General features: G+C 43.4%; 2 protein-coding genes and 1 pseudogene across 2 annotated transcripts; 1 reads left to right on the top strand and 2 right to left on the bottom strand.

Annotated features, from left to right (window-relative positions):
• Positions 1 to 560: 560 nt before the first annotated feature.
• On the bottom strand, positions 561 to 4,774 carry LOC109128028 (uncharacterized). The gene is made up of 9 exons (XM_087477445.1): positions 4,596 to 4,774; positions 4,160 to 4,253; positions 3,269 to 3,521; positions 2,706 to 3,193; positions 2,373 to 2,508; positions 2,193 to 2,309; positions 1,612 to 2,069; positions 1,098 to 1,205; positions 561 to 1,049 (listed from the first exon to the last, which is right to left on the bottom strand). Exons 1-9 carry the CDS (start codon positions 4,772 to 4,774, stop codon positions 561 to 563), a joined length of 2,322 nt encoding a protein of 773 aa, XP_087333571.1.
• Positions 4,775 to 18,595: 13,821 nt separating this feature from the next.
• Positions 18,596 to 19,944, bottom strand: LOC147933412 (uncharacterized). Its single transcript, XM_087477444.1, has 4 exons — positions 19,869 to 19,944; positions 19,648 to 19,774; positions 19,101 to 19,396; positions 18,596 to 18,870 (listed from the first exon to the last, which is right to left on the bottom strand). Exons 1-4 carry the CDS (start codon positions 19,942 to 19,944, stop codon positions 18,596 to 18,598), a joined length of 774 nt encoding a protein of 257 aa, XP_087333570.1.
• A 594-nt stretch (positions 19,945 to 20,538) lies between these two features.
• On the top strand, positions 20,539 to 21,488 carry LOC147933411 (uncharacterized; annotated as a pseudogene).
• The last annotated feature ends 4,248 nt before the right edge of the window (positions 21,489 to 25,736 follow it).

Here is a 25,736-nt window from a genome sequence, read left to right as displayed (position 1 = left end):
AACCCATATCGAATCCTTGTTGTCGCACATAGGCAATCCAGTGACAAAATCCATAGTAATCATGTCCCATTTCCATTCGGGAATTGGCAAGCTTTGCAACAGCCCACCTGGAACTTGATGTTCCGCCGCAACCCTTTGACAAGTTGGACAAGCCGCAACCCATCTAGCAACGTCCTCTTTAATCCCTTTCCAATGGTAATATCTCTTCAAGTCCTGATACATTTTTGTTGATCCTGGGTGTATCGAAAACTTGGATTGGTGTGCTTCCTTCAAAATTTCTTCCCGCAATTCCTTATCCTTTGGGACACACACTCGGTCATTCACTAAGATTGTCCCATTGTTCGAAGTCTGAAATTTGACCTTATCATTCTTTGACAACTTAATCAGTTCATCGTCCTTTTCCTATGCTAGCCGGACGCGCGTCAATAAATCTGCCTTGTCCGCGGCTCCCAAGCCCAACGGTTCCAATTTATCTATCAATGCTTCTAAGCGCAAGGTTCCAACCATGCTAACCATATTTTCCATATCTTTCTCCATACTCGCGGCCATTCTCTTCCGACTCAGTGTGTCGGCCACGAGGTTTCTTTATCTGTATGGTAGGCGATTTCAATATCGTAGTCAGCCACTACCTCCATCCATCTTCGCTGTCGCAAGTTCAACTCTGGTTGCGTGAAGATGTATTTCAAACTTTTGTGATCCGTAAAGACTTGAACTTTCCCACCATAAAGGTAAGATCGCCAAATCTTCAAAGCAAACACTACGGCCACCATCTCAAGGTCATGCGTAGGGTAATTCTCCTCATGTTTTCTTAGCTGTCGCGACGCATAAGCGATTACTTGGCCATGTTGCATTAACACGCATCCTAGTCCCCTCCTAGATGCATCCGAGTAGACCACATATGGTTCATTTGGTTCTGGTAATACCAACACCGGAGCATTTGTTAGCATTTCCTTTAGCTTTACAAAACTTTTTTCACAATCAGCCGACCACACAAATGGTACATCTTTACCCTTCAACTTTGTCATCGGTTGCGCCATGCTCGCAAATCCCTTAACAAAACATCGGTAATAGCCAGCAAAACCCAGAAAACTCCTTACCTCAAACGCATTCTGCGGTCTAGGCCAGTCCACCACTGACTTAATCTTCTCATGATCGACGGACACTCCTTTATCCGACACCACATGGCCCAAAAAACCAATTTCTTTCTGTCAAAACCTGCACTTACTTAGCTTAGCGAATAACTTATGCTTCCTTAGCTTACTCATCACTTTCCTTAAGTGGACACCGTGATCCTCCGGGTTCTTTGAGTAGACCAATATGTCATCGATAAAAATGATAACAAACTCGTAGTGTCCGTACCATGTCCAAGGCCGTCCTGCAGATATCCGACTCTTCTATCAGAATTTGGTGATAGCCTGAAGCCAAATCTATCTTAGAGAAACAAGTAGCGCCTCGGAGTTGGTCCAGCAACTTGTCAATCCTTGGGAGAGGATATTTATTCTTCACTGTCACTCTGTTCAGTCCGCGATAGTCGATGCAAAGTCTAAAGGTGCCATCCTTCTTCTTAACAAAGAGTACCGGTGCGCCCCATGGTGAACTACTCGGTCATACAAATCCTTTCTCCATCAGCTCACTTAGTTGCTTTTTCAATTCGGCCATCTCAGCCGGTGCCATCCGATAAGGAGCCTTAGAGATAGGTGCTGACCCTAGTTCCAACTCGATGGTAAATGGATCTGAACTCGCTGGTGGTAATCCATTCAATGCTCTGAATACATCCTTAAATTCCCGTACCGCCGGAATGTCCTTGAGTTCAGCATCCGAACCAACTTCAACTGTAGTGATCGAAGTCAAATACGCTTTGTAGCCCTTCTCAATCATTTGCTCCGCTTGAATTGCCGTGACAATCAAGCTTCCCGATACTGGTTGAATCCTTCGATACACCAGCATTCCCTTAGCAGTCTCGAAGAGAACTCTCCCTCGGTGGCAGTCCAAGTACGCCATATATTTGCCGAGACAATCCATTCCTAAGATAACATTGTGAGCTTTCACTCGGTAAATCTTCAAGTCCGCTGGCATGTCCAAACCACAAATCATCATTGAGATGTTTCAAACTATCCCATAAGTCATCATCACTTGGCCACCAGCCGCTTGAACCAATCCAAAATTATCCCGAGGTTCATCTAAGAACCCACCTTTTCCGATCATCTCCGGGCATACAAAACAATTTGATGCACCAGAGTCGAACAAGACATGGGTTTCCACACCATCCATGATTATGGTCCCTACACATTCACCTAGGATGCTAAGAACTAACACGACAAGCAACAAGCAATTCCACACAGAAATTTGCAAAGGTAAGTGATAGGACTTACCATTGATCGGACGAGAAGTGCTTGGCTCAATAGACTCCTCGGAGATGGAATAAACCCTTGAAATTATAGCTTGCCTCTTCGGTGGAGGTGGTAATGGCAGCGTCTCATTTGCCCATTTCCCAGTTTGCTGCCCAAGCTTCAGACAGTTCAGCCTTAAGTGACCAGGATCACCGCAATTGTAACACACTCGCGTGTCCGCCACTCTCTCCCTCTCCGGACAGTCAGTTATCTTGTGGTCCCTACTACCACATCGAAGACACTCCTCGGTAAGGAGTCTGCACGTACCAGAGTGAACTTTCTTACAAGTGGAGCACACTCGGTTTCCTAAGAAACCCTTTTTCCCCCAGCTTTCTTTTGTCCGGCACCATTCCCTGGTTTACCTTGTGGTACCGTCGGGGTCAACACCAGCTTAACCACCATCTTTGCTTCCTCTGCAAGACCATCTTCTAGCATCGCCGCCTTTTCCACAAGTTCGGAAAGGGTCGCATTGTTACGAATCATGCAAAGGTTGCGAAAATCAATCCTTACCCCTCGTAGGAATCGGCAAACCTGAACCTGCTCTTCCTCCATTTCATGTCCCCCATACCTCTTAAGGCGATTAAACTCAGCTTCATATTCCCTCATAGTCATTGTCCCTTGACACAAGTCCAAGTACTCAGTCTCAAGCCGGTCACGCGCTTCTTGTGGGAAGTACTTAGCGTGAAACAAGTCTCGGAAAGTTTCCCACGAACAGTCTGGATTCGGCAACCGATTGGCTACACCCAACCACCAAGTATGAGCTTCATCAGCCAAGTAATGAACAACAATGTCCTTTCGATACTCTTGTGGACACCGAACAGAACTAAAGTTCCTCTCAAAGCGACTTCTTCATTCATCCGCCTCAATAGGCTTTGCACCACCAGAGAAGTACTTAGTTCCCAATTTCAGCATATTGTCCATCACCGTCAAGTATGATGGAACTTCTGGTACCGCAGGTGGCACGTTCAGCACTGGCGGATTCACAGCCGGTTGTGGAGCCAATCTTTCCAAGATTTGCACCAACACTTGTCCTATTTCAACTTGCGCAGCTCCACCATTACCTCCTGTACCATTGCCGACACCGTTGCCAGCAGTACCATTGCGAGAACCGTTACGGGTATTCCTCACCATCTGCAAATACCACGTTGACACTAAGTAAGTTCCAATACTAACTTAGTTCACACTCACACAACAACCAGTCTTACCGTGAGACGTTAGGCTTCAGAAGGATTGATTTTTCCCCACTACCCCGCTTATGCTAGACTGTCCTAGAATCGACCATGCTCTGATACCAATTGAAATACCCTAACCCATTTAACATTTAACCAACCACGATACACGACGATAGTCACACAGGTTAAATACTTAGTCGGAGTTACTGTTCCAATTCACCTAACATTTTTTTTCCGCGATGGTTCCATTAGACAAGTCTTAAATGCATAAAATAGATTAATTGAATTTAAAGCAGGGTTCTAGTACAACGGCAAGTTCGCTAATAAGCTATTACATCGTTTTAACATGCTTAGTGGAGCGGTCGTCCCGTCTCACTAGGCTCAATCAAGAAAACGCATTCAAACAATCGATTCAACAAGTCAATCATGCAAGTCATAAACATAAATATACCGTCAAGATAATTATCGGAACAACCATCGATTAATCATCAAGACATGATCGCGATAATAACATAAAATATGACAAGGAAGCAATCAAAGACCTCGCTAAATCTATGCAAGAAACGATTCTAGACTCGGCCACGGTCACGCTCTCACCTTACGCACTCGGACACAGATTCTCACACCTCTTGTCGTGATTCTCTCGAACAGCTGGAGCCGCTCTCGATCAGATAATACTAACCATCGGAAACTACATAATAGTACATATCAACGTTCCCATTCAGATAATTCTCGGTAAAATATAGCTAAACACAAAGTTCTGCCGACACTTACCCATATTTCTCGACCAACACCTTAGACCCTCATCAGCCGCTCTCGGATTCTCGACAAACTCTTGAACAAAAGGCTTAGATCTCTCTATCTAGTTGCTTTAGGAGTTCTTATGTGTGAAAAAACCCTAACAAATGGCCGGATGTTCAAATATATAGGATCGCATTTCCACGAGAAGCCCTAGCTCTAAAGGATCATGTATCTTTCTTGCCACTTCAACCATCGAGCCAACGTGCGCGGCCCATTAAACTGGCCCATGAACCCTTGTATCACCAATGTCCTCTCGGTAATGGCCCATTGATCGACCGATCCATCGATCCCTCTCTCGATAGCGTACCGACATTCCTGTCCGAAATTACCGCGATATGATAGCCTTCCGACAACAATGTCCGATAAATTCGCACTGACCAAAAATCTTGATAAATTCTCGATAGACCCCATTTCTACTCCGCACATTCGGATTTCCATCAGCTAACAGTCCATCGACCCTTCATCGACCATTCATCGACCATCGACCAAGTCGTTTAACTTATGTATAAATTTGACCAAGGTTCGACCAGGGTACCCATTAACCGTCCAAGGTACGCTGGAGATGGGCGTTACACCCCGCCTTGAACATAGTCTCGAACTAGAGCGCCAGAGGGAGTCTTAAGCGCGCCATCTTTGCGAGACAACCACTTTTCAGCCACATCTCAAGCGCTCCATCTCCTTCCCAAAGAGCGCGACATTGTCCACCCGACGCTGCACCATAACGATCCAAGCGGCAACTGGACCCAGACACCTAACGGTCTTAGCCAGATCTGGTTAGCGACAACTCAACCCGCACGTTGACGATACAACGTAGTAAGCGGAGGAGTGATGGCGATGGTAGGAACCACCAATTCACAGTGCAAGTATGAGCGGCATCTAGGCCGAGAGGCCTCACGGTAACGGCCAGATCTGGCAAGGATGAAGCCGCGAGATGACGAGAGAAGCAGACCAACTGGAGGAGCGATGGAAGCGGTTGGCGGAGCTGGGCGAGAGGAAGCCGTAAACGGCGGCGGAGAACCATGTCCGGTGAAGAGGCTATGGTCGTCGGCGAGAAGCCAAGCTCAGCGAGACAAGAACCATACAACCAAAAAATAAATTAAAAGTAAAAGAAAATAAGGGTGAGAGAAATAAATTATTATGTGGCAGAGAAGCAAAGGTTAAAGTAAAACAAGAAGTCAAGAGAACATATATATATGGGGGACCAGCGCGTTGACCGAGATAAAAAGGAAATCCCTAGCTTTGAAGCTGCCAACACTTCCCGCGCCTTGGAAAACGTGCAGAACACGCAAAGTCCTTGTTTAAGGCCCGTGATGTCTCGAAAAACGTGCGCAACGCACTATCCATCCCGGTACCCTCCCAAAATCTCGAAAAACGTGTGCAACGTACTATTCATCCCGAAACCCTCCGGAAATCTCGAAAAATGAGCGCAATGCACTAATCATCCCGGAACCCTACAAAAAACTCGAAAACGTGCGCAACGCACTATTCATCGGACTAGGGGGGACGACTGTTGGATATAGTCTTTGCCCCCAAAATTCTAAAAGGTCCAAACAGAAGATTCTTAAGAAGTTTAGGGCCTGAAGACATGAATCTGGGCCATTTGGCCGCAGGGACAAAATCGTCATTTGTGGAAGAGACAGATTGGACCCTAGGTCAATGGCCCCACTTTAAATACCAGATGTCATTGTCAAGGCTCTGGATCCAAAATCTGGGCAATCAGAGAGAAAAGAGCAATTATTTTAAAGTTTTGATTTCATTTTCTCTAAACCTTCACTTCAATTCTATGTTAATAAAAGGACCAGTTCCACTTTATCCCCATTAATATTTGTATTATTTATATTGTCGATTTCATACATCAACACTGCATATCTCCTAAAGAATGAGAAAGCATATGCGCATATTGAGTTAAGCTTTAAGACTTCACCATTCAAGCATAGCCTTAGATGCTTAAGCTGTAAATTTAAGCATACCCCTAGATTTTGTCTCCATACAAGCTTACCCTTGGATACTATATTCAATTATTAGCCAACTAGACAAACTTGTCTTTTATACTTTCACAATTTACATAGTGTGTTAACCACATGTTAAGTATCTCCAACCCACCTTCATGATACGTTTACTCCAGCTAAATCTATACTAATACACTCCTGATGAGATATATTAATATTTTACATTTTTCGAAATTACAGCAGTTTTTCATACTAACAGTTTTTGTAAAAGAAAACTATATATAAATGAAAATACTTCTAATTTTGTTTTGTATAAAAACACGATATATGGAAATAAACGAAATATTTGAAAAAGGAATTATTTCTAAATTTAATTTATATAAATTAAAGAACATTTGTATTATAGAAACCAAAACTAAAACACTATAATATTTTTACATACTACATGTCAATGTATAGCTATTTAAATTATTATAAAGTTTAAAACAATTTTTAAAAAACTAATTGAATATATCCGCGTGTAGCGTGGGTTAATAACCTAGTATCTATAAAAAATCAGCTGATAGACACACAAACATACGTAAACTATATATGACCAACACTATAACCATCATTTTTATCTTTTTTTTTTCAACCAAACATTTTATAAATTAAAAGAGAACTCTCAGATTGGTTGCCCAAACTGGAGGAAAAGAGTTTACAAAAGAAATTTCAGAAATTAAAGATTTTGAATAATAAGCTAGACAATCTGCCGTTGCGTTAGACTCTTGTGGGATCATGTTCAGGGTGAAGGAAGGGAAAGATGTTCTGAGCAAAGAAAAAGCCTCCAGCAGACTCGAAAAAGCGGACCAATCATCGGGCATCTGCACCATCGCAAGTAATTCTGCACAATCCGTCTCAAATACTTGACAATCCACCCATGCCGCCAACAGAGACTTCATAGCCCAAATCAGAGCTTGAAGCTCCGCGTGTAAGGGAGTAAGACCACGTCTGTGACTCCGGGCTCCCAGGTGAAGCGTCAAATCGTCACCATTGCAAGACCACCACCCCAAACCCTGGAGATGATCCGAACTTTTCCATGAACCATCAATCTGACAGCGGGGAGAAGACTCTCTATCCTCCAAAACAGCCGGAGGATATAGATAACTCCCAGAGAAAGATTTGGCTTCATCCCACAATAATTTATCATTAGTCGCCTGATTTGAAAATATCAATCGGCTCTGCCTCTGTTCCCTGGAAAACCTTTTATTCCTATCTTTCCAGACTGACCAAAGTATCCAGGGAAAACGAAAAGTGATATTAGAAATCCCCGATTGCGATGCCGCCTGCCAATATATAAAATCTAGATTTCACATAGATTAAAGCATATGGAAAACCTTCTGGATCTAGCGATAGAGGAGACAGCTCCCATATACTTCAGGAGCGAGGACACTCAAAAAGAGCGTGATTGATTGTCTCTATCGCAGAAGCACACCGTTTACACTGGGTATCATATCGGACTCCCCGATGTGCAAGCTGTTCCAATCAAGGGAGAGTACTAGAAGCAATCTGCCAGAAGAAATGTTGAACCTTCGGGGGAGCCTCAAGTTTCCACAATTGAGCCCAAAGAGCCATACACGTAGGTCCACATTCAACTTCTGCAATTAATTCCCGAGCTAACCGATAGCCTGATTTCACCGAATACTTCCCTGACTTAGCAAAATGCCATACTAGTCGGTCCGATTTATAAAATTTACTGACTGCTATATTTCGAATAATCAGGATATCCACCAGATCAAAAAACTCCTCTAGTATAGGTAAATACCAGTCCTTTGTAGTTGGATTATTTAAATGATTAACCATCAAGCTCGAGAGCAATAATCGCCCTCTAAAATTGGCCGGTCTTGGCCAGATATTTCGTAACCATGGATCACGCCAAACCGAGATAGAACAGCCAGAGCCTACCGCCCACCTCACACCTTGTTCCACTAGTTCCTTAGTTCAGTAGATACTCCTCCATGCCATAAGAGGATGTTTATTCCTAAAATATCGACCTCTCATTACCCGAGCCATTAAGGAAGTGGGATAATGAATTAGACGTCAAAACTGTTTAGCCAGCATGGCATCATTAAATTAATCCAGAGTTCTGAAACCTAGACCCCCTTCACACTTATCTTTACATATTTTATCCCAAGCTACCCAGTGCATACCACGAGCCTTATCATTCGACTTCCACCAAAACGTAGAAATAGCACTCGTTAGTTTGGATTGCAGCTCCTACGGCAGTTTATTACACGACATAACATGGGTAGGAAGTGCTACCGCCACCGACTTAATCATAATCTCCTTGCCCCCCTTTCGATAAATACTTCGCAGACCAACCATTTTCCCGGTCATCCAACCGATCCTTAAGATAGCTAAAAACCTCAGTTTTCGAACCCTGGAGGCTTTCAGGAATACCGAAATAAGAACCCATGCCGCCCTCTTTAGAGATACCAATAACGGATTTGAAGTGAGATCTTCTATCAGATGGAACCTTTTTACCAAACATAATAGAAGATTTCTCCAGGTTAACCTCTTGTCCTGAGGCTTTACCATAATCACCTATTATTTCCATTACCTTCCTACACTCAGTCGCCTCTGCTTTACAAAAAAATAGACTATCATCAGCCAATAACCAATGCCTAATAGTGGAACTATCACGAGCAATTGTGATACTCGTTAATTTCTTTTTCCGTTTAGCCTTTTTAATATTTGCTATCAAAACCTAGGTGCACAGTATGAACAAATACCGTGACAGAGGCTGACCATTCAACAGAACTTGATAGGACATAGTAGAAACACACCACATTATCCACGAAATCTATTTTCTGTCAAATCCTAGTCTAACCAAAACCGCCTCCAAAAAATCTCATTCAACCCGATCATATGCCTTACTCATATCCGTTTTGAATGCCAGAAACTTCGCCTAACACCGTCGGTTAGTATTCAACCCATGAAACATTGTAACATCCGCGATCAAAACTTTGTGTTTTGAGAGTGGGTACTGATCGACACCATTAGTTTCTAGTTCGACCAGATTGACTTAATTGTAGATTTTTGGTTGGTTTGGTTTAGAGAAAACCATTAAACCAAGATAGTAAGTGTTTGTCGACAAAAATAAGGGTTTTGGCTTTTGTCTTGGTCGCCGTTTATCGTTTGTGAGAGGACAAAGAGAGAATCAAGTGTTCTTGAGATTTTGGGTGAGATTGGGAGATTTCTTGGCTGTTCTTGGGAGATTTGAAGCTAGAAAAGATCTAGAAGCTTGCTAGGAGGGTTGGATTCGTTGTTATTTGTCAGAATCTTCCTGCAAAGAGGTGAGTGCATGACCATGGTTTATCTAAGTCTGAGATCTCCTTTGTCTTGCTTGTTTGGTGTTGTTTGTTGTGTTTTCTTGCTTGTTTCGGTTGCTATAGGGTTCCTACGGATTCATATAGCTATGGGATTGAGTATTGGACGGATTTGGAGGTGTTAGGAAGTGAGATTCGACTCTTGGCTTTGAGCGGTTCACGATTTCAGAGGCAGTGTCGATCGACACCAGGAGGGTGTCGGTCGACACCAGTAAGCAAGCATCGGTCGACACTGTGGGGTAGTGTCAGTCGACACCAAGAGCCAGTGTCGGTTGACACTTGGCTGGTGTCGGTCGACAGCTCCCTTCCAGCGAGACTATATGTTGCTTCCTGGTTTGTTTGCTTTGTTTGTTGATTGTTTTAGACATTTGTATCTAAAATACTCATGCATCTCAATTTGTGTTTGTGGTGCAGGTAAAGGCAAAGTGTGATCATGGAATCAAGGTAATGAAGAGGAGGATGTTCTAGGGACTCGATTGGTTTTTGTCTGGAATTGCTAGGTTGCTAGAGTTGGGTCATTATAAACATTGCTAAGTTGCTGATTTTATGACTCCTGTTGTTTGGTTATTGGATATTTGTTATGGTTTAATATTGGTTATTTAATTATTGGATATTTATTAATTATTGTTATTGTTTATGTTATCCGCTATAATGTCATTGTGGTTAGGTGGCTAGTGGGTATGAGACCACTAGTTGTAGAGTATTTATTATTTATATCATTATTATTATTGTTATTATTTATTATTAAAAAAAAAAAAACGGGTCGGTCGTTTCAGTTTTGCATCAGAGCCCTTACGGTTCTAGGTTTGAGTTCACAAGGCTTTGTGTTGTAGACTCTAAGGGTTTGCATGCTTTGATTGATTATGTGAGTTAGTCAATTGTGTGTGGCATGGAGTCCTAGAACATCCTCTTCGAGTCTACTGTGTGATTCCATGGTGAGTTATGTTATTTTTGTGTTCTAAATAAATTGTTTGCTTAGTCTTCTGTTCATGGTAGTGCAGATGGCTAGAGATGATGCTGTTTCTGGTCGTGGACGCAGTCGTGGTTGTGGACACTGTCGTGGTCGTGGTAGGGGCAGAGGCCCAGTGGTTAGTGATATTGTGGACCATAGTGTGACAGCTGAGGGTGTTGGCGAGTCGCAATGTGTCCACGAGGATTCCATGAGTGTGGCCGGAGGGGGCGGTATTGGTGCACGAGTGGCCGGTGGTGCTAGGGTCCCGGGTGTGGGGGTTCCAGTGGGTGGAGTCCCTGGAGTTGATTTTACGGCTTTGCTGGCACAGATGTTGGAGCGGTTGCCAGCAGTGGTACCGGCTCAGGCTCGGGTAGTGTCACCAGTGGTGGCGGAGGAGCAGCAGCCAGTGGCTGCGGATGGGGGAGCATATAGTCGTTATTTGTCTATGTTGAGTTTTGATGTGTGGCATTGATACTGCGTGGTTTTTGGGTGGTACAGATCCTACTGCTGCAGATGCGTGGAGGACGAGTGTGGAACGTAACTTCTAGACTCTAAGATGTCCTGAGGAGTTTTGGGTGGACATAGGGGTCCACAATTTGATTGGTGATGCTTAGGTGTGGTGGAGATCAGTGGTTGCTAGGAGAGAGTGGAGAGGGAGATGACTTGGACTGACTTCGTTGAGGAGTTCAACCGCAAGTACTTTCCAAGGGAGGCATTGGACCGGTTGGAGGTACAGTTCCTTCAGTTGTCTCAGGGGACACGGTCAGTGCGGGAGCTAGACTTGGAGTTCAGTCGACTTCTCTCTTATGGGGGTCGGGCTATGGAGTCTGAGGAGGCCCAGATCAGGAGGTTTATGAGGGCTCTTCGTGATGACTTGAGGGTCCATTGTAGAGGACAGAGTTATGCTACTCGTGTAGAGCTGGTGAAGACTGCAGCAGAGATTGAGGAGGATATCCGGGCATAGGCAGTGACGGTTAGTCCTGCGGTGCAGCCTAAGAAGGCTCATTATTATGAAGGTTCTAGCAAGGGCGGCAAGCCTGCGCAGGGAACAAAGAGGAAGTAGGGGGCTACGTAGAGACAGAGTGGTGCAGGGTGCTTTTGTTGTGGGAGCATGGATCACAAGGTAGCTAGCTGTCCCCAGAGGAGTGCTCCGACGGCGGCGGTTCGTGTGTGCTATCATTGCAGGGAGCCTGGGCACATCAAGCCCAAGTGTCCCAAGTTGCATCAGATGGCAGTGGCAGCGGTGCAACATGTTGTGCAGCCTGGAGTGCAGCAGGTGGCACGGATTGAGCAGGTGCCACGAGTGTACACGACGGTCGAGCCTGGTGGAACCAGTGCCAGAGCGATCACATGTATAATTTTTGGTACTTAACTTTGTGTATTTCAGTAGGTTCAGATATTATATTTTTCCTGTGATAAAGTGTTAGGTTCTCAACACATGAGGTTTGTGTAGGGACCTTGTTGGTGGGCGGGTTTAAGTCCCATGTTATGTTTGATTCTGGAGCTTCTCATAGCTTCATTACTCCGGAGTGTGCAGAGATTGCTGATATCCGAGGAGATCCCAGGGAGCGTACAGGAGTTGTCGGAGTTACGGGAGGCAAGTTTTTGAGAGTCATTGGACGAGCTAGGGGAGTTGATATTTAGTTCGCACGAGAGTGGTGGCCAGCGGATTTGCTTATCAGTCCAGTGGAGTTGTATGATGTTATTCTTGGGATGGATTGGTTGCATCGGCATATGGTACATCTGGATTGCCATCGTGGTAGAGTGGAGTTTGAGCGTCCAGAAGGGAAGTTGGTTTTTCAGGGGATTAGTTTGGGGAGTCTTGTGATCTCGGCCATTCAGGCTGGGAAGATGATCGAGAAGGGCTGTGAGGCTTATTTGGTTACTATATCAATGCCAGAGTCAGTGGGGGAGTCTACGGTTAGCGGTATTCAAGTTGTTTAGGAATTTGAGGATGTGTTCCAGTCGTTGAAGGGATAACCACCATCTCGGTCAGATCCTTTCACGATTGAACTGGAACCGGGGACGACGCCGTTATCCAGGGCTTCTTACAGAATGGCTCCAGAAGAGATGGCAGAGCTGAAGAAGCAGTTAGAGGATTTGTTGAGTAAGGGATTCATCCGTCCTAGTGTATCACCGTGGGGAGTGCCTGTGTTATTTGTTAAGAAGAAGGATGGGAGTTTCCGGTTGTGTATTGATTAACGAGGTTTTAACCGGGTCACTGTGAAGAACAAGTACCCTCTTCCTAGGATCGATGAGGTGTTAGATCACTTGAGAGGTGATACTTGGTTCTCCAAGATAGATCTGGCGTCGGGTTATCATGAAATACCGATAGATGAGGCAGATGTGAGGAAGACTGCTTTCGGGACGAGGTATGGGCATCATGAGTTTATGGTGATGCCTTCTGGGTTGACTAACGCGCCAGCAGAATTTATGAGGTTGATGAACAGCGTGTTTCAGGAGTTTCTAGACGTGTCTGTCATCATCTTCATCGACAATATTCTGGTATTTTCTAAGAGTTCTGAGGAGCACGCAGTGCATTTGAAAGCAGTTCTGGAGAAGCTGCGGGAGCATAATTTGTTACTAAGTTGAGCAAGTGCAGTTTTTGGCAGCGTGAGATGGGTTTTCTGGGTCACATTGTTTCTGCAGAGAGAGTTTCTGTAGATCTGGAGAAGATTCAGGCTATCAGGGATTGGCCTGACCGCAGAACGCCATAGAGATCAGGAGTTTCCTTGGTTAAGCAGGGTATTACAAGAGATTTGTACAGGGATTTGCAAGCAAGGAACGTCCTATGACTAAGTTGACAGGAAAGGATGTTCCTTTTGTATGGTTACAGGAGTGTGAGGAGGGTTTTGCAAGCCTTAAGGAGATGTTGACTACTACGCCAGTATTAGCTTTGCCTGAGCAGGGAGAACCCTATGTGGTTTACACTGATGCATCCAGAGTTGGTTTGGGGTGTGTGTTGATGCAGTATGGGAAGGTGATTGCCTACACTTCACGGCAGTTGCGGAAGCATGAGGACAACTATCCTACTCATGATTTGGTGATGGCTATTGTAGTCTTTTCCCTGAAGATTTGGAGATCTTATCTTTATGATGCAAAGATGCAGGTGTTTACAGATCATAAGAGTTTGAAGTATATATTCACTCAGCCTGAGCTGAACTTGAGGCATAGGCGGTGGATGGAGCTTGTGGCAGATTATGATTTGGTGATAGCTTATCACCCTGGTAAGGCTAACTTGGTTGCAGATGCTCAGGAGCAGGAGATGGAGTCTCTGGTAGGAGAGATCAGTGCGTTGAGTTTGTGTGCTGTTTCTCAGGAACCGTTGGGTTTGGAGGCGGTTGATAGAGCAGATCTTCTGAGTAGGGTGCGGTTGGCTCAGGAGAAGGATTTAGGGCTGGTGAATGCATCTAAGGATGTTGATTTAGAGTATCACGTCTCAGCTAATGGTACTATATTGGTGCATGGGCGGATTTGTGTGCCCAAGTGAGGAGTTGAGGAAGGAGATCCTGAGAGATGCTCATGCGAGCATGTTTTCTATTCATCCAGGAGCGACTAAGATGTACCGTGATCTTAAAAGGTATGTATTATCACTGGGTCAGGATGAAGAAGGATGTAGCTAGTTGGGTCGCGAAGTGCGATGTATGTCAGCTAGTGAAGGATGAGCATCAGGTTCCTGGCGGGTTACTGAAGAGTTTACCCATTCATGAGTGGAAGTGGGATATGATCATGATGGATTTTGTGGTAGGATTGCCAGTGCCTCAGACTTTTGATGCTATTTGGGTCATTGTGGACCGGTTGACTAAGTCAGCACATTTTCTGGCCATTAAGAAGACTGATGGAGCAGCGGTCTTGGCTAAGAAGTATGTGAAGGAGATAGTCAGATTGCATGGGGTGTCAGCGAGTGTTGTGTCTGATAGGGATTTTAAGTTCACTTCGTTGTTCTGGAAGGCATTTCAGGCGGAGATGGGCACTAAGGTGCATATGAGTACAGCTTATCATCCCCAGACCGATGGAAAGTCAGAGAGGACGATCCAGACGCTGGAGGATTTGCTGAGGATGTGTGTGTTGGATTAGGGTGGCCATTGGGCAGATCACCTGAACCTGGTCGAGTTTGCCTACAACAACAGTTATCAGGCGAGTATTAAGATGGCTCCTTATGAGGCTTTGTATGGGAGGCCATGTCGTACACCGTTATGTTGGACTCAGGTGGGGGAGAGGAGCATGTAAGGTGCTTGTTTTGTTCAGGAGACCTAAGAGAAGATTTGGGTTCTCAAGCTGAACATGAAGGAAGCTCAGGATAGGCAGAGGAGCTATGCTGATAAGAGGAGGAGAGATCTTGAGTTTCAGGTAGGAGACAAAGTGTACCTCAAGATGGTCATGTTGCAGGGTCCAAACAGGTCATTGACAGAGACTAAGTTGAGTCCAAGGTATATGGGTCCGTTCAGAGTGATTGAGCGGGTGGGACCAGTAGCATATATTAGCCTGAGGTTATGCATGCGTTCCACAAGGTTTTCCATGTTTCTATGTTGCGGAAGTGTCTCTGTGAGGATGATCGGTTGTTGGCCAAGATTCCTGAAGATCTTCAGCCTAACATGACTTTGGAGGCGAGACCAGTGAGGGTTCTCGGGAGGAGGATCAAGGAACTTTGGAAGAAGAAGATTCCTTTGATGAGAGTCCTATGGGACTGTGATGGTGTTGAGTAGCTGACTTGGGAACCATAGGCGAGGATGAATGCAAGGTTTAAGAAGTGGTATGAGAAGTAAGCCGCGACTTGAGCTTGTCTAGCCTGGTCCCATCTGTAATACGTGGCTGGATTGGGAATGGAGTATTCCATCCCATCTCTCTTGTTTACTTGGTCGCTTAGGGGTGGTTGGTTATGCGACTAAATAACAAGATGAAGTGGTGTTCGGGGTACAAAATTTCCATGAGGCGGTGGTTTTGAGGGAAAGTTTCCTCGAATAGAAGTTTCTAAAAGTAGAAAGTACTAAAAATGGAAAGTTTTATGTTAGTTAGAATTGTCCATTTTTAGTTGTTGTGAGCCTTGGAGGGGCTTGTGTGGCCTTAGTGGCAGACTTTTGAGTCATTTTGTCCGTGTGGGGCGGTCTTTTGAGACATTGTGTGGCCTTTGTGGCGGGCTGTTTAGCCAATTGTGTGGCCTTCGTGACGGGCTGTTTAGCCAATTGTGTGGCATTTGTGGCGGGCAGTTTAGCCATATGTGTGGCCATTGTGGCGGGCTGTTTAAGCGGACCTTCGGGATGTGTTGTCTTTTTGACGGTCCTTCGGGACATGTGGCCTTTTTAGGCGATCTTTCGGGATGTATGGTCTTTGTGACGGTCCTTCGGGACAAGTGGTCTTCGTGACGGCCCTTCGGGACAAGTGGTGTTCGTGACGGTCCTTTGGGACGAGTGGTCTTTGTCACGGTCCTGTTGAGGACATTTGTTTGGTCTTGGTGACGGTCCTATTTAGGACATTTGTTTGGCCTTGGTGGCGGTCCTGTTTAGGAAATTTGTTTGGCCATGGTGGCTGTCCTGTTTAGGACATTTGTTTGGCCTTTGTGGCGGCCCTTTTGGCATGTATATGATCCTTGTGTGGTCATGAGGTATTCCAGTGAGGGGATATGTGATTGGTGGGACAATGTGTTGTCTTACGCGAGCTACAGGAAGGAAACCTGGTTAGGGATAGGACTCAGACGTGTTCAGAATTGTTTGCTGGCAACTCTTGGGGGGAATTTAGTTCTCCTAGTACTGCCATATTCTGAGACTTTGTGGCTTAGGAATATGGTTGGTATATCAACTTCGGATGATGATCCGGAGGCGCGCTGTAGGGTGGCAACCCAAGAGACGAATATTGGACTTCCTTATATATTATGTCATGCGGGGTTAGGCCCGATGACGAGCCAACATTATGGCATGCAGGCTTAGGCCTGATGAAGAGCCAATAAAACTCAAGGTTAAGGCCTATGAGTAAAGGAACGTCCAAAATTCGAGAGCAAATAATGCCTGGAACGTGAGTCTATCGCCTATAGGTGACCTTTCATAGATCGGTCGAAGGAGTGCGGACCGTGGAGATGGTTGCACGGGAGTCCTTGGCTGATGGTTGATCGAGATTCAAGGACAAATCTATGTTGGTGGGAGAGAATTGTAACACCCGCGATCAAAACTCTGCGTTTTGAGGGTGGGTGTCAATCGACACCAAGGGTGGTGTCGGTTGACACCATTAGTTTCTGGTTCGACCAGATTGACTTAATTGTCAATTTTTGGTTGGTTTGGTTTAGGGAAAACAATTAAACCAAGATATTAAGTGTTTGTCGACAAAAAGAAGGGTTTTGGCTTTTGTCTTGGTCGCCGTTTATCGTTTTTGAGAGGAAAAAGAGAGAATCAAGTGTTCTTCAGATTTTGGGTGAGATTGGGAGATTTCTTGGCTTTTCTTGGGAGATTTGAAGCTAGGAAGGATCTAGAAGCTTGCTAGGAGGGTTTGATTCGTTGTTATTTGTCAGAATCTTCTTGCAAAGAGGTGAGTGCATGACCATGGCTTATCTAAGTCTGAGATCTCCTTTGTCTTGCTTGTTTGGTGTTGTTTGTTGTGTTTTCTTACTTGTTTTGGTTGCTATAGGGTTCCTACGGATTCATATGGCTATGGGATTGAGTATTGGACGGAATTGGAACTGTTAGGAAGCAAGATTTGACTCTTGGCTTCGAGCGGTTCACGATTGCAGAGGCAGTGTCGATCGATTCCAGGAGGGTGTCGGTCGACACCAGTAAGCAAGCATCGGTCAACACTGTGGGGTAGTGTCGGTCGACACCAAGAGCCAATGTCGGTTGACACTTGGCTAGTGTCGGTCGACAGCTCCCTTCCAGAAAGACTATGTGTTGCTTCCTGGTTTGTTTGCTTTGTTTGTTGATTGTTTTAGACATTTGTATCTCAGTTGCTTGTGTGTATAGCCCAGTAGATGGGGGGGATTGCCTCACTATGTGTTTATAAAATACTCATGCATCTAAATTTGTGTTTGTGGTGCAGGTAAAGGCCAAGTGTGATCATGGAATCAAGGCAATGAAGAGGAGGATGTTCTAGAGACTCGATTGGTTGTTGTCTGGCATAGCTCGGTTGCTAGAGTTGGGTCATTAGAAACATTGCTAGGTTGCTGGTTTTATGACTCCTGTTGTTTGGTTATTGGATATTATTTATGGTTTAATATGTTGGTTATTTAATTATTGGATATTTATTGATTATTGTTATTGTTTCTATTATCCACTGTTATGTGATTGTGGTTAGGTGGCTACTGGATATGAGACCACTAGTTGTAGAGTATTTATTATTTATATTATTATTATTGTTATTATTTATTATTTAAAAAAAAACTGGTCGGGTCGTTTCAAACATCTCTTGAGCAACAAGGATATTATTAGTAATTAAGCGACTAGAGACAAAGGCCGACTGAGTCTCTGAAACCAAGAGAGGCAAGAAGCGTTTTAACCGAAAGCGCAGTACTTTAGAAATAACTTTATAACTCACACTACAAAGACTGATCGGTCTAAACTCCGCCATCCGCTGCGGTCTATCAACTTTAGAAATAAGACAGATATTGGTCTCATTTAAACGTGGATCAAAATGATCCCTTCGAAAAAAGTCCTGAACCAAAGTCACCAAATCCCTTTCAAAGAAGACCAAAACCGTTGAAAAAACAAAGCTGTCATACCATCAGGTCCTGGTGTTTTCTCTGGATGCATCGCAAACAGGGCCTTACGACTTCCGCTTCAGAAATATCCCTAGTAAGATCTCTGTTCATACTATCCGTAAATAGTGGATTGATTTCTTGAATCATCTCTAAGATACCTCTACCAGCCGACTTCTTAAAAAGACCCTCAAAGTATTTAGTAGAAATATGCTCCATACTCGAGGGCGATTCGTTCCAGACATTATCAATGTCAAATAAACCAACAATCCTATTCCTTACCCGCCTCTATTTAGTAGAGGCGTGAATATATTTAGTATTTTTATCCCCAACCCTTAGCCAGGATTTCCTGCTTTTTTGTTGCCAGTATATTTCCTCATCACGATACGCCTCCTTTAATTTTCTCTCAATACCCCAAATTACCTCCTGAGAAATCGAATCATCCATTTTCGCCTCCTGCAAAGCCGCCTTCAAGGAAGAAATGAGCGAGGGACCAAAACTTATATTATTCTTTCGCCACCATGAAATCGAGTTCCTACAATTCCTTATCTTATCCACAAAACCTGGAATCCAGAAATTTCTTGTACAATTCCACCCGGAAATTTCTAGTCAAAACAAAACTGTGCAAGCCGTCGCCTATCCGTCTTCAGACAAGTGGCCAAAATTGGACAATGGTCAGAACCAATCATCTCCAAATACTTTACCTTCGAATTCGGGTAAAAACCATGTCAATCCTCATTACCCACTGCACGATCTAACCGACAACAAACCACTTGATTATTACATCAGTTACCTCTCCAGGATAATTGTTCCCCATAACAAGGAAATTCAAGCATCCCACAATGACGAAGCATTGAGCTAAAAGGCACAAAAGATGTAGCTGGTCGCAGTGCGCCACCCTTTTTCTCATGATTCCCGACTAGTTCATTGAAATCACCAATCAAAAACCAAGGGTCAACGCGGAAGGATCCAATATCCATCAATCTATCCCAAACCTTCTCCCGGTGTTGGGGAACAAGATCATCATAAACAAAAGACATAAAGACCAATTGTTGTCCAATAAAAGCTTGTGTATCAATAATACGATCACTATCAAAAAGAATTGAGAGTTTTATTTCATCCATAAAAAATAAAGCAAGACCACCGCTAGACCCGCAGGATTCAACAATATACAAATTATTATAACCAAACATATTCTGAAATTTTTGTAACTAAGAAAAACATTTATTTGTTTCTGATAAAAATAAAATATCTGGTTGATGCTTCTTCCACAAATCACCCAAATAATTTTCTGTCAGATCTGCCCCAATGCCCTGACAGTTCCAACTTAAAATCTTCACGTTTGAGCTGGTGGTTTCGGGAGCGCCACCATCCCTTTCTTAAGAGTACGACTTCCTCCACCAGCAGGAATGCCATCTTTTGCCTTCTGACCTTGCTTACCCACCACCCCTGATTTATTTCCTTTACCTGCAGGTTTAAGAGACAAGGCTTTAGCTAAAATGACATTTCCCAGATGAAGCCACGGGCATAACCATTTTCTTTGAATTATGAATCCCTTTACTAGCGTTGGAACTACCCATTGTATCCTTAACACTAAGCGACCTTTCCAAAGAAACAGACACCCTAGCGATATTCATATCACTCAAGCTCAAGTTAATAGAATTAGAAACATGAGTACCTTGGTTGTTATTGTCCTCCGCACCTAAACCGACTCAGTACCAGCCACTACAAGAAAACACGGTTTTTCCGACTACGATCGGCGACTAAAACCGTAGTCGTTAAATTTAGCGACAATTTATCCACTAATTGGTGACTGTTTTCTGACTATTCTAGTATAGTCATTTATTAGTCACTTATTTGCGACAAAACAATTTAGTCACTAAATTAGTCGCTAAATGGCGACTAAATAGCGACGAAATAAGGAAGTTGTGAGTATTGTCGTCAAACAGTCGCCAAATTAGCGACTAATTCTGTAGTTGCTAGTGTAGTCGTAAATTTTGCGACTAAATTGCGACATTTTCGGCGGGTCGGAATTTTTTTTTCCAAAATAGTCGCTAAAAGATGGTTTAAAACACGTTTTTAGCATTCCAGAGTAGGTGTACCTGTATTTGGTGACTACATGATATAGTCGCTAAATATGCCTATATAAACTGAGCTCACCAATCATTTTTCTCACTCGCAGAAAAACAAAGCAACACAAAAAAAAAACGTGGTCATAGTAATATATAATTATGTCAGGAAGTTACAATTATAGTAATTTCCGGTAGTGGATGTACAAGAGGATCGATGAGGAGACGGGAAATTTTACAGAAGAGTTCAGAGCCGGGATGGAGCAGTTCATGCAATTTGCAAATAGCCAGCCTTTTGCACAAGAAAACGGGGGTAAGTTTTTTGCCCTTGTAGTAGGTGCAAAAACAGGAAGCGTTTATGGACTAGAATTTGGAATCATCTTTTTAGTTATGGGTTATGCCAGATTATTATGTTTACTATAAGCATGGGGAAGAAATTAAGATGGATATAGGACCGAGTACTGTTGATCCGACATTTATTAGTGGGAGTGAGGAAGTGGGTAATGTAGTAGAAGATAGATATGTGGATATGGTGAATGATGCATTTCCTTCTAATGTGGGTTTTGATGATAAATATCAATAGGATGAGGGTTATCAGAGTGTAGAAGAACCAGTACTTAACCATTAAAAAAAAATTCTATGACTTGTTAGAAGGTGCAAAAAATCCAATATATGATGGTTGTCGTGAAGGTCACTCACAATTATCTTTAGCTGCTAGAGTCATGCAAAATAAAGCAGATTGTAATTTGAGTGAAAAGTTAGTGGATTCAGTATGTGAAATGTTGAGTGATTATTTACCAGAAGGAAACCAGGCTACGATTTCTCATTATGAGACAGAGAAATTGATGCACAATTTAGGACTCCCATATCATACAATTGATGTTTGAATAAACAATTGTATGTTATTCTGGAAAGAAAAATGTTTGTTTTGTGATGAACCAAGATGGAAGCCTAAGAATGACCGACGCAGAACCAAAGTACCATATAGTCGTATGTGGTACTTACCTATTGGTGATAGACTGAAGAGAATGTATCAGTCACAAGACTGCAGCAGCAATGCGATGGCATGCCGAGCACCAAGCAAATGTGGGAGAAATGAGTCATCCGTCTGATGCGGCGGAGTGGAAGTATTTTCAAGAACAAAATATTCAATTTGCTGAAGAACCCCGTAATGTGTATCTAGGATTGTGTACTGATGGGTTCAATCCATTTGGGATGGCTTGTCACCATTCATTATGGCCAGTGATATTGACGCCATATAATCTACTCCCTTGTATGTGCATGGATACTGAGTACTTGTTTCTTACAATTCTGAATTCTGGTCCAAACCATCCGCGAGCTAGTCTTGATGTCTTTCTCCAACCTCTTATTGATGAGTTAAAAGAGTTGTGGTCTACTGGATTTGATGCATACAATGTGTCCTTGGGCCAAAATTTCAACCTAAAAGCAGTGCTGATGTGGACGATAAGCGACTTTCCTACGTATGGCTTGTTATCTGGATGGACAACACATGGTAAATTGTCTTGTCCAGTTTGCATGGACGATATAAAGTCTTTTTATCTACCTAATGGAAGGAAGACATGTTGGTTTGATTGTCATCGGAGATTTTTTCCTCCTGATTATCCGCTGAGGAGGAATAAAAAAGACTTCCTAAAGGAAAAAGACGCTACAAGATGTAAGTTTTAGAAAGAACAAAAGAGTTTCTTATGTAGCAAGTTGCGATAGAACAAATGAGAGAGTATAGAGATTGTTTTAGAGTGTAATCGGAAAATTGTAAAGGAGAAGAAGGTTTATTTCTTCTTACTTGATTTAGATCCTAGGTACACACTAAATATAGACAATTTACAAATGGAATATTCTACTAAGATCCTATGCACAAATACACACAAGGATAGCGACATCTCTTCTAAGTTAGACATGTGACTTTGAGTTAAGCTCCCACTTGCACCACTTGCACCACTTGCACCAACTCGCCTAACGGCTCCTTGAGAAGATTCTAGAGGGTTGGCGACCATTGAAGGCTTTCGTTCATTGACTGGATTCGTTGGTCCTTCTAACTGTATGGACAGCCCATCTTGGTTTGTTGTACGGACAGCCCATCTTGATTCCTTGTACGGACGTACGGACATAGGCGTGTGAGTTCTCATACTCCCCCTCAAGCTTTGATCGATTAAGATTATCGATTAAGCTTGGACTAACGAGCACCCACCTCATTAAAAACCTTAGTATAGAAAACCACTTGGGAAAAACTATACATAAGGGAAAAAGAGTGTAGGTACCATGTTAGGGAAACTCATGGTCGAGTAAGTTCTTTAAGACCGATCTTAGGGTGAATATATTCACACACTTGCGGACTGGCTGCCTTGGTAAGGATATCGGCTAGTTGTTCTTTGCTGTCGGTGTGGCATGGAAGAGTGACACCAAGCTGAATCTGTTCTCCCACCTTGTGACAATAAACTTCGATGTGTTTTGTCCTCTCATGAAACACCGAGTTTGTGGCTATGTGAATGGCTGCTTCATTATCATAGTGCATGGTGATAGGTTTTGACAACTCAGCTCCAAGATCCTTTAGTAAGGCTTTAAGCCACATCAACTCGGTAGTTAGTTTCCTCATGGCCCTATACTCAGATTCAGCACTTGATAGCGATACTACTTTTTGTTTCTTGCTTTTCCATGTCACAAGGTTGCCTCCTAAGAATGTGCAATATCCTGTGGTTGATCGATGATCCTCACGGTCTCCTGCGTAGTCAGCATCCCAATAGCCCACTAGTTCCGTGTTTTCGTTTCTTCCCATCAAAATGCCTTGCCCAGGTGCACCTTTGATGTACTTGAGGATCCGATTCACCATGTGCGAATGATGTATCGTTGGATTTTTCATGTGCTGTCTCACCTGGTTCACAGCAAAGCAAATATCAGGTCGAGTAATGGTAAGGTATATGAGCTTACCCACTAATCGCCGATATCTTGTAACATCTTCAAATGGAGCTGTCTCAAGCTCCCCCTTTCCTCCTGTCTGATAGTTTTCTTCAAGTGGTGTTGTTACTGCCTTGGTTCCAAGTTTCCTTGCTTCACTTAAAAGATCAAGAGCATATTTCCTTTGTGATAGAAATAAATCCTCATTTGACCTATATATTTCTATCCCAAGAAAATATTTAAGCTCTCCTAGATCATTGTTGTCAAAGACTGATTTAAGAAAGTCTTTAGTTTCTTTAATGCCTACCTTGTCACTTCCAGATATGATGATGTCATCAACATATACTAGAATGACTACAATACCTTTTTCACTTGGTAGTGTGAAGAGGGTGTGATCAGCCTCTGATTTTCGAAAGCCTCTCCCAAGCAATGTGGTACTCAGTTTATGGTACCAAGCTCTTGGTGACTGTTTTAAACCATAGATTGCCTTGTTGAGCTCGAAGACTTTGCCCACACCAATGGTCTCTTCTAAGCCGGGTGGGGGTCGCATGTATACTTCATCCTCAAGTTCGCCTTGCAAGAATGCATTCTTGACGTCCATTTGCCACAGTTCCCAATCCAAGTTGGTAGCCAATGAGAGAACCACACGGACAGTGTGGAGTTTTGCTACCGGAGCAAACGTATCAAGATAGTCCTCCCCATACGTTTGTGTGAATCCTCGTGCAACAAGTTGCGCCTTATAGCGTTCAATCTCCCCATCACACTTGTATTTAATAGTAAAGATCCATCGGGAAGTGACTGCCTTCTTGCCTTTGGGTAAGTCAGCCTCATCCCATGTGTGGTTTATCTCCATTGCCGTCTTTTCAGCACTAACGGCGTCACGCCACACCTTGTGTTCCTTGGCTTGATCATAAGTGCTTGGTACCCAGTGTTTGTCCAGTTGACCAAGAAAGACTTGGTGTTCCAAAGGAAAGTGAGCCATAGTGCACACCGCTTGAATAGGATGTGCAACTGCAACATTGTTGTAGAATATGCGAGGAACCTTTTGTAGCCGTTGACTGCGCCTTAAGGGGACAACCTCCCCATGAGCCTATTGTAACTGTTGACTTCTCCGTAGTGGAATAACCTCCCCATCATGTGTTTCATCATCATCATCATCATATATAAGTTGTTCATCAGGTTGACTATCCTCCTCTAGTGCTTGCTCTTCATTTGACTCGGATTGGTTACCGGAGGTAGGTGGAGTGAGGTCGGCATCTGAGCCATTTGTGTCAGGTTCAACAGGTGAAACACGGTCTCCAGGTGAGTTTGGCCCAGCTGATTTGTCGGCGTCCCGATCGTATTCAACACTTAACCGCTCAAGGATAATACGGAGGTTCTCGGCACGATCGGATGACGATGCGGATAGGTCACGAAGCTCGTCCCAATTTTTCTTGTCATAGTATCCCCGAGTTTCCACAAAATTCACATCACGAGACACCAGGACACGTCTAGACTCAAGATCATAGCATTTGTAGCCTTTTTGAGTTGTAGAGTAGCCGATAAACATGCTTTTGGTACTATTGGCATCGAGTTTGTCCCTTAATTCACCTGGTTTTAAGACAAAACAAATATACCCAAACACACGTAAGTGATCAAAGGTGGGTTTGTCTTTGTTTAGTACCTCAAATGGAGAGACATCATCTAAAATTTTCGTGGGAATCAGGTTGATGAGAGAGCATGCGGCAAGGACAGCATCGCCCCAAAAACGTTTTGGAACATTGGTGTGAAACATCATGGACCTTGCTACCTCCATGAGATGTCTATTCTTTCTCTCAGCTACACTGTTTTGTTGTGGAGTGTAGGGACAACTTGTTTGGTGAATTATGCCATGTTTGGTAAGGTGTTGCTTGAAGGCATGGCTTGTGTACTCCCCACCATTATCTGATCTTAAAAACTTAATTTTTGCATTATAATGGTTAGTCACATAATTTGGAAAGCTAATAAATGCTTCAAGCACACTATCTTTAGAAGGGAGAAGAGTTAGCCAAGTATACTTAGATTTTTCATCAGTGAATGTGACAAAATATTTTTGGTTTTCCCTAGATAGACATGGTGATGTCCATACATCAGAGTGAACCAGATCAAAACAGTTTTCATAAATAGTCAAAGACTTAGGAAAAACATATTTGCAATGTTTGCCAAGTATACAAGCCTCACACTCATCATTTTTAAAAGAAATATCTGGAAACACAAGTTCTAAGGCTCGAGAGTGAGGATGTCCTAGCCTAGCATGCCAAATAACATTGTTTGATTTAACAATAATCGAACTAAAACAAGATAAATTAGAAGATGGGCGATTCAAGTCCTCAAGCAAGTATAGGTCATCTTTAGTGACTCCCTGGCCAAGCACTTTACTTGTCTCAGTATCCTGAAAATATATATCATTAGGCCCAAATATTGCATAA

Source organism: Camelina sativa, chromosome 12 (assembly GCF_030686135.1).
Source record: "Camelina sativa cultivar CO46 ecotype springtype chromosome 12, ASM3068613v1".
In the NCBI taxonomy this organism is placed as follows: Eukaryota; Viridiplantae; Streptophyta; class Magnoliopsida; order Brassicales; family Brassicaceae; genus Camelina; species Camelina sativa.
This window is presented reverse-complemented; position numbering and strand designations above follow the sequence as displayed.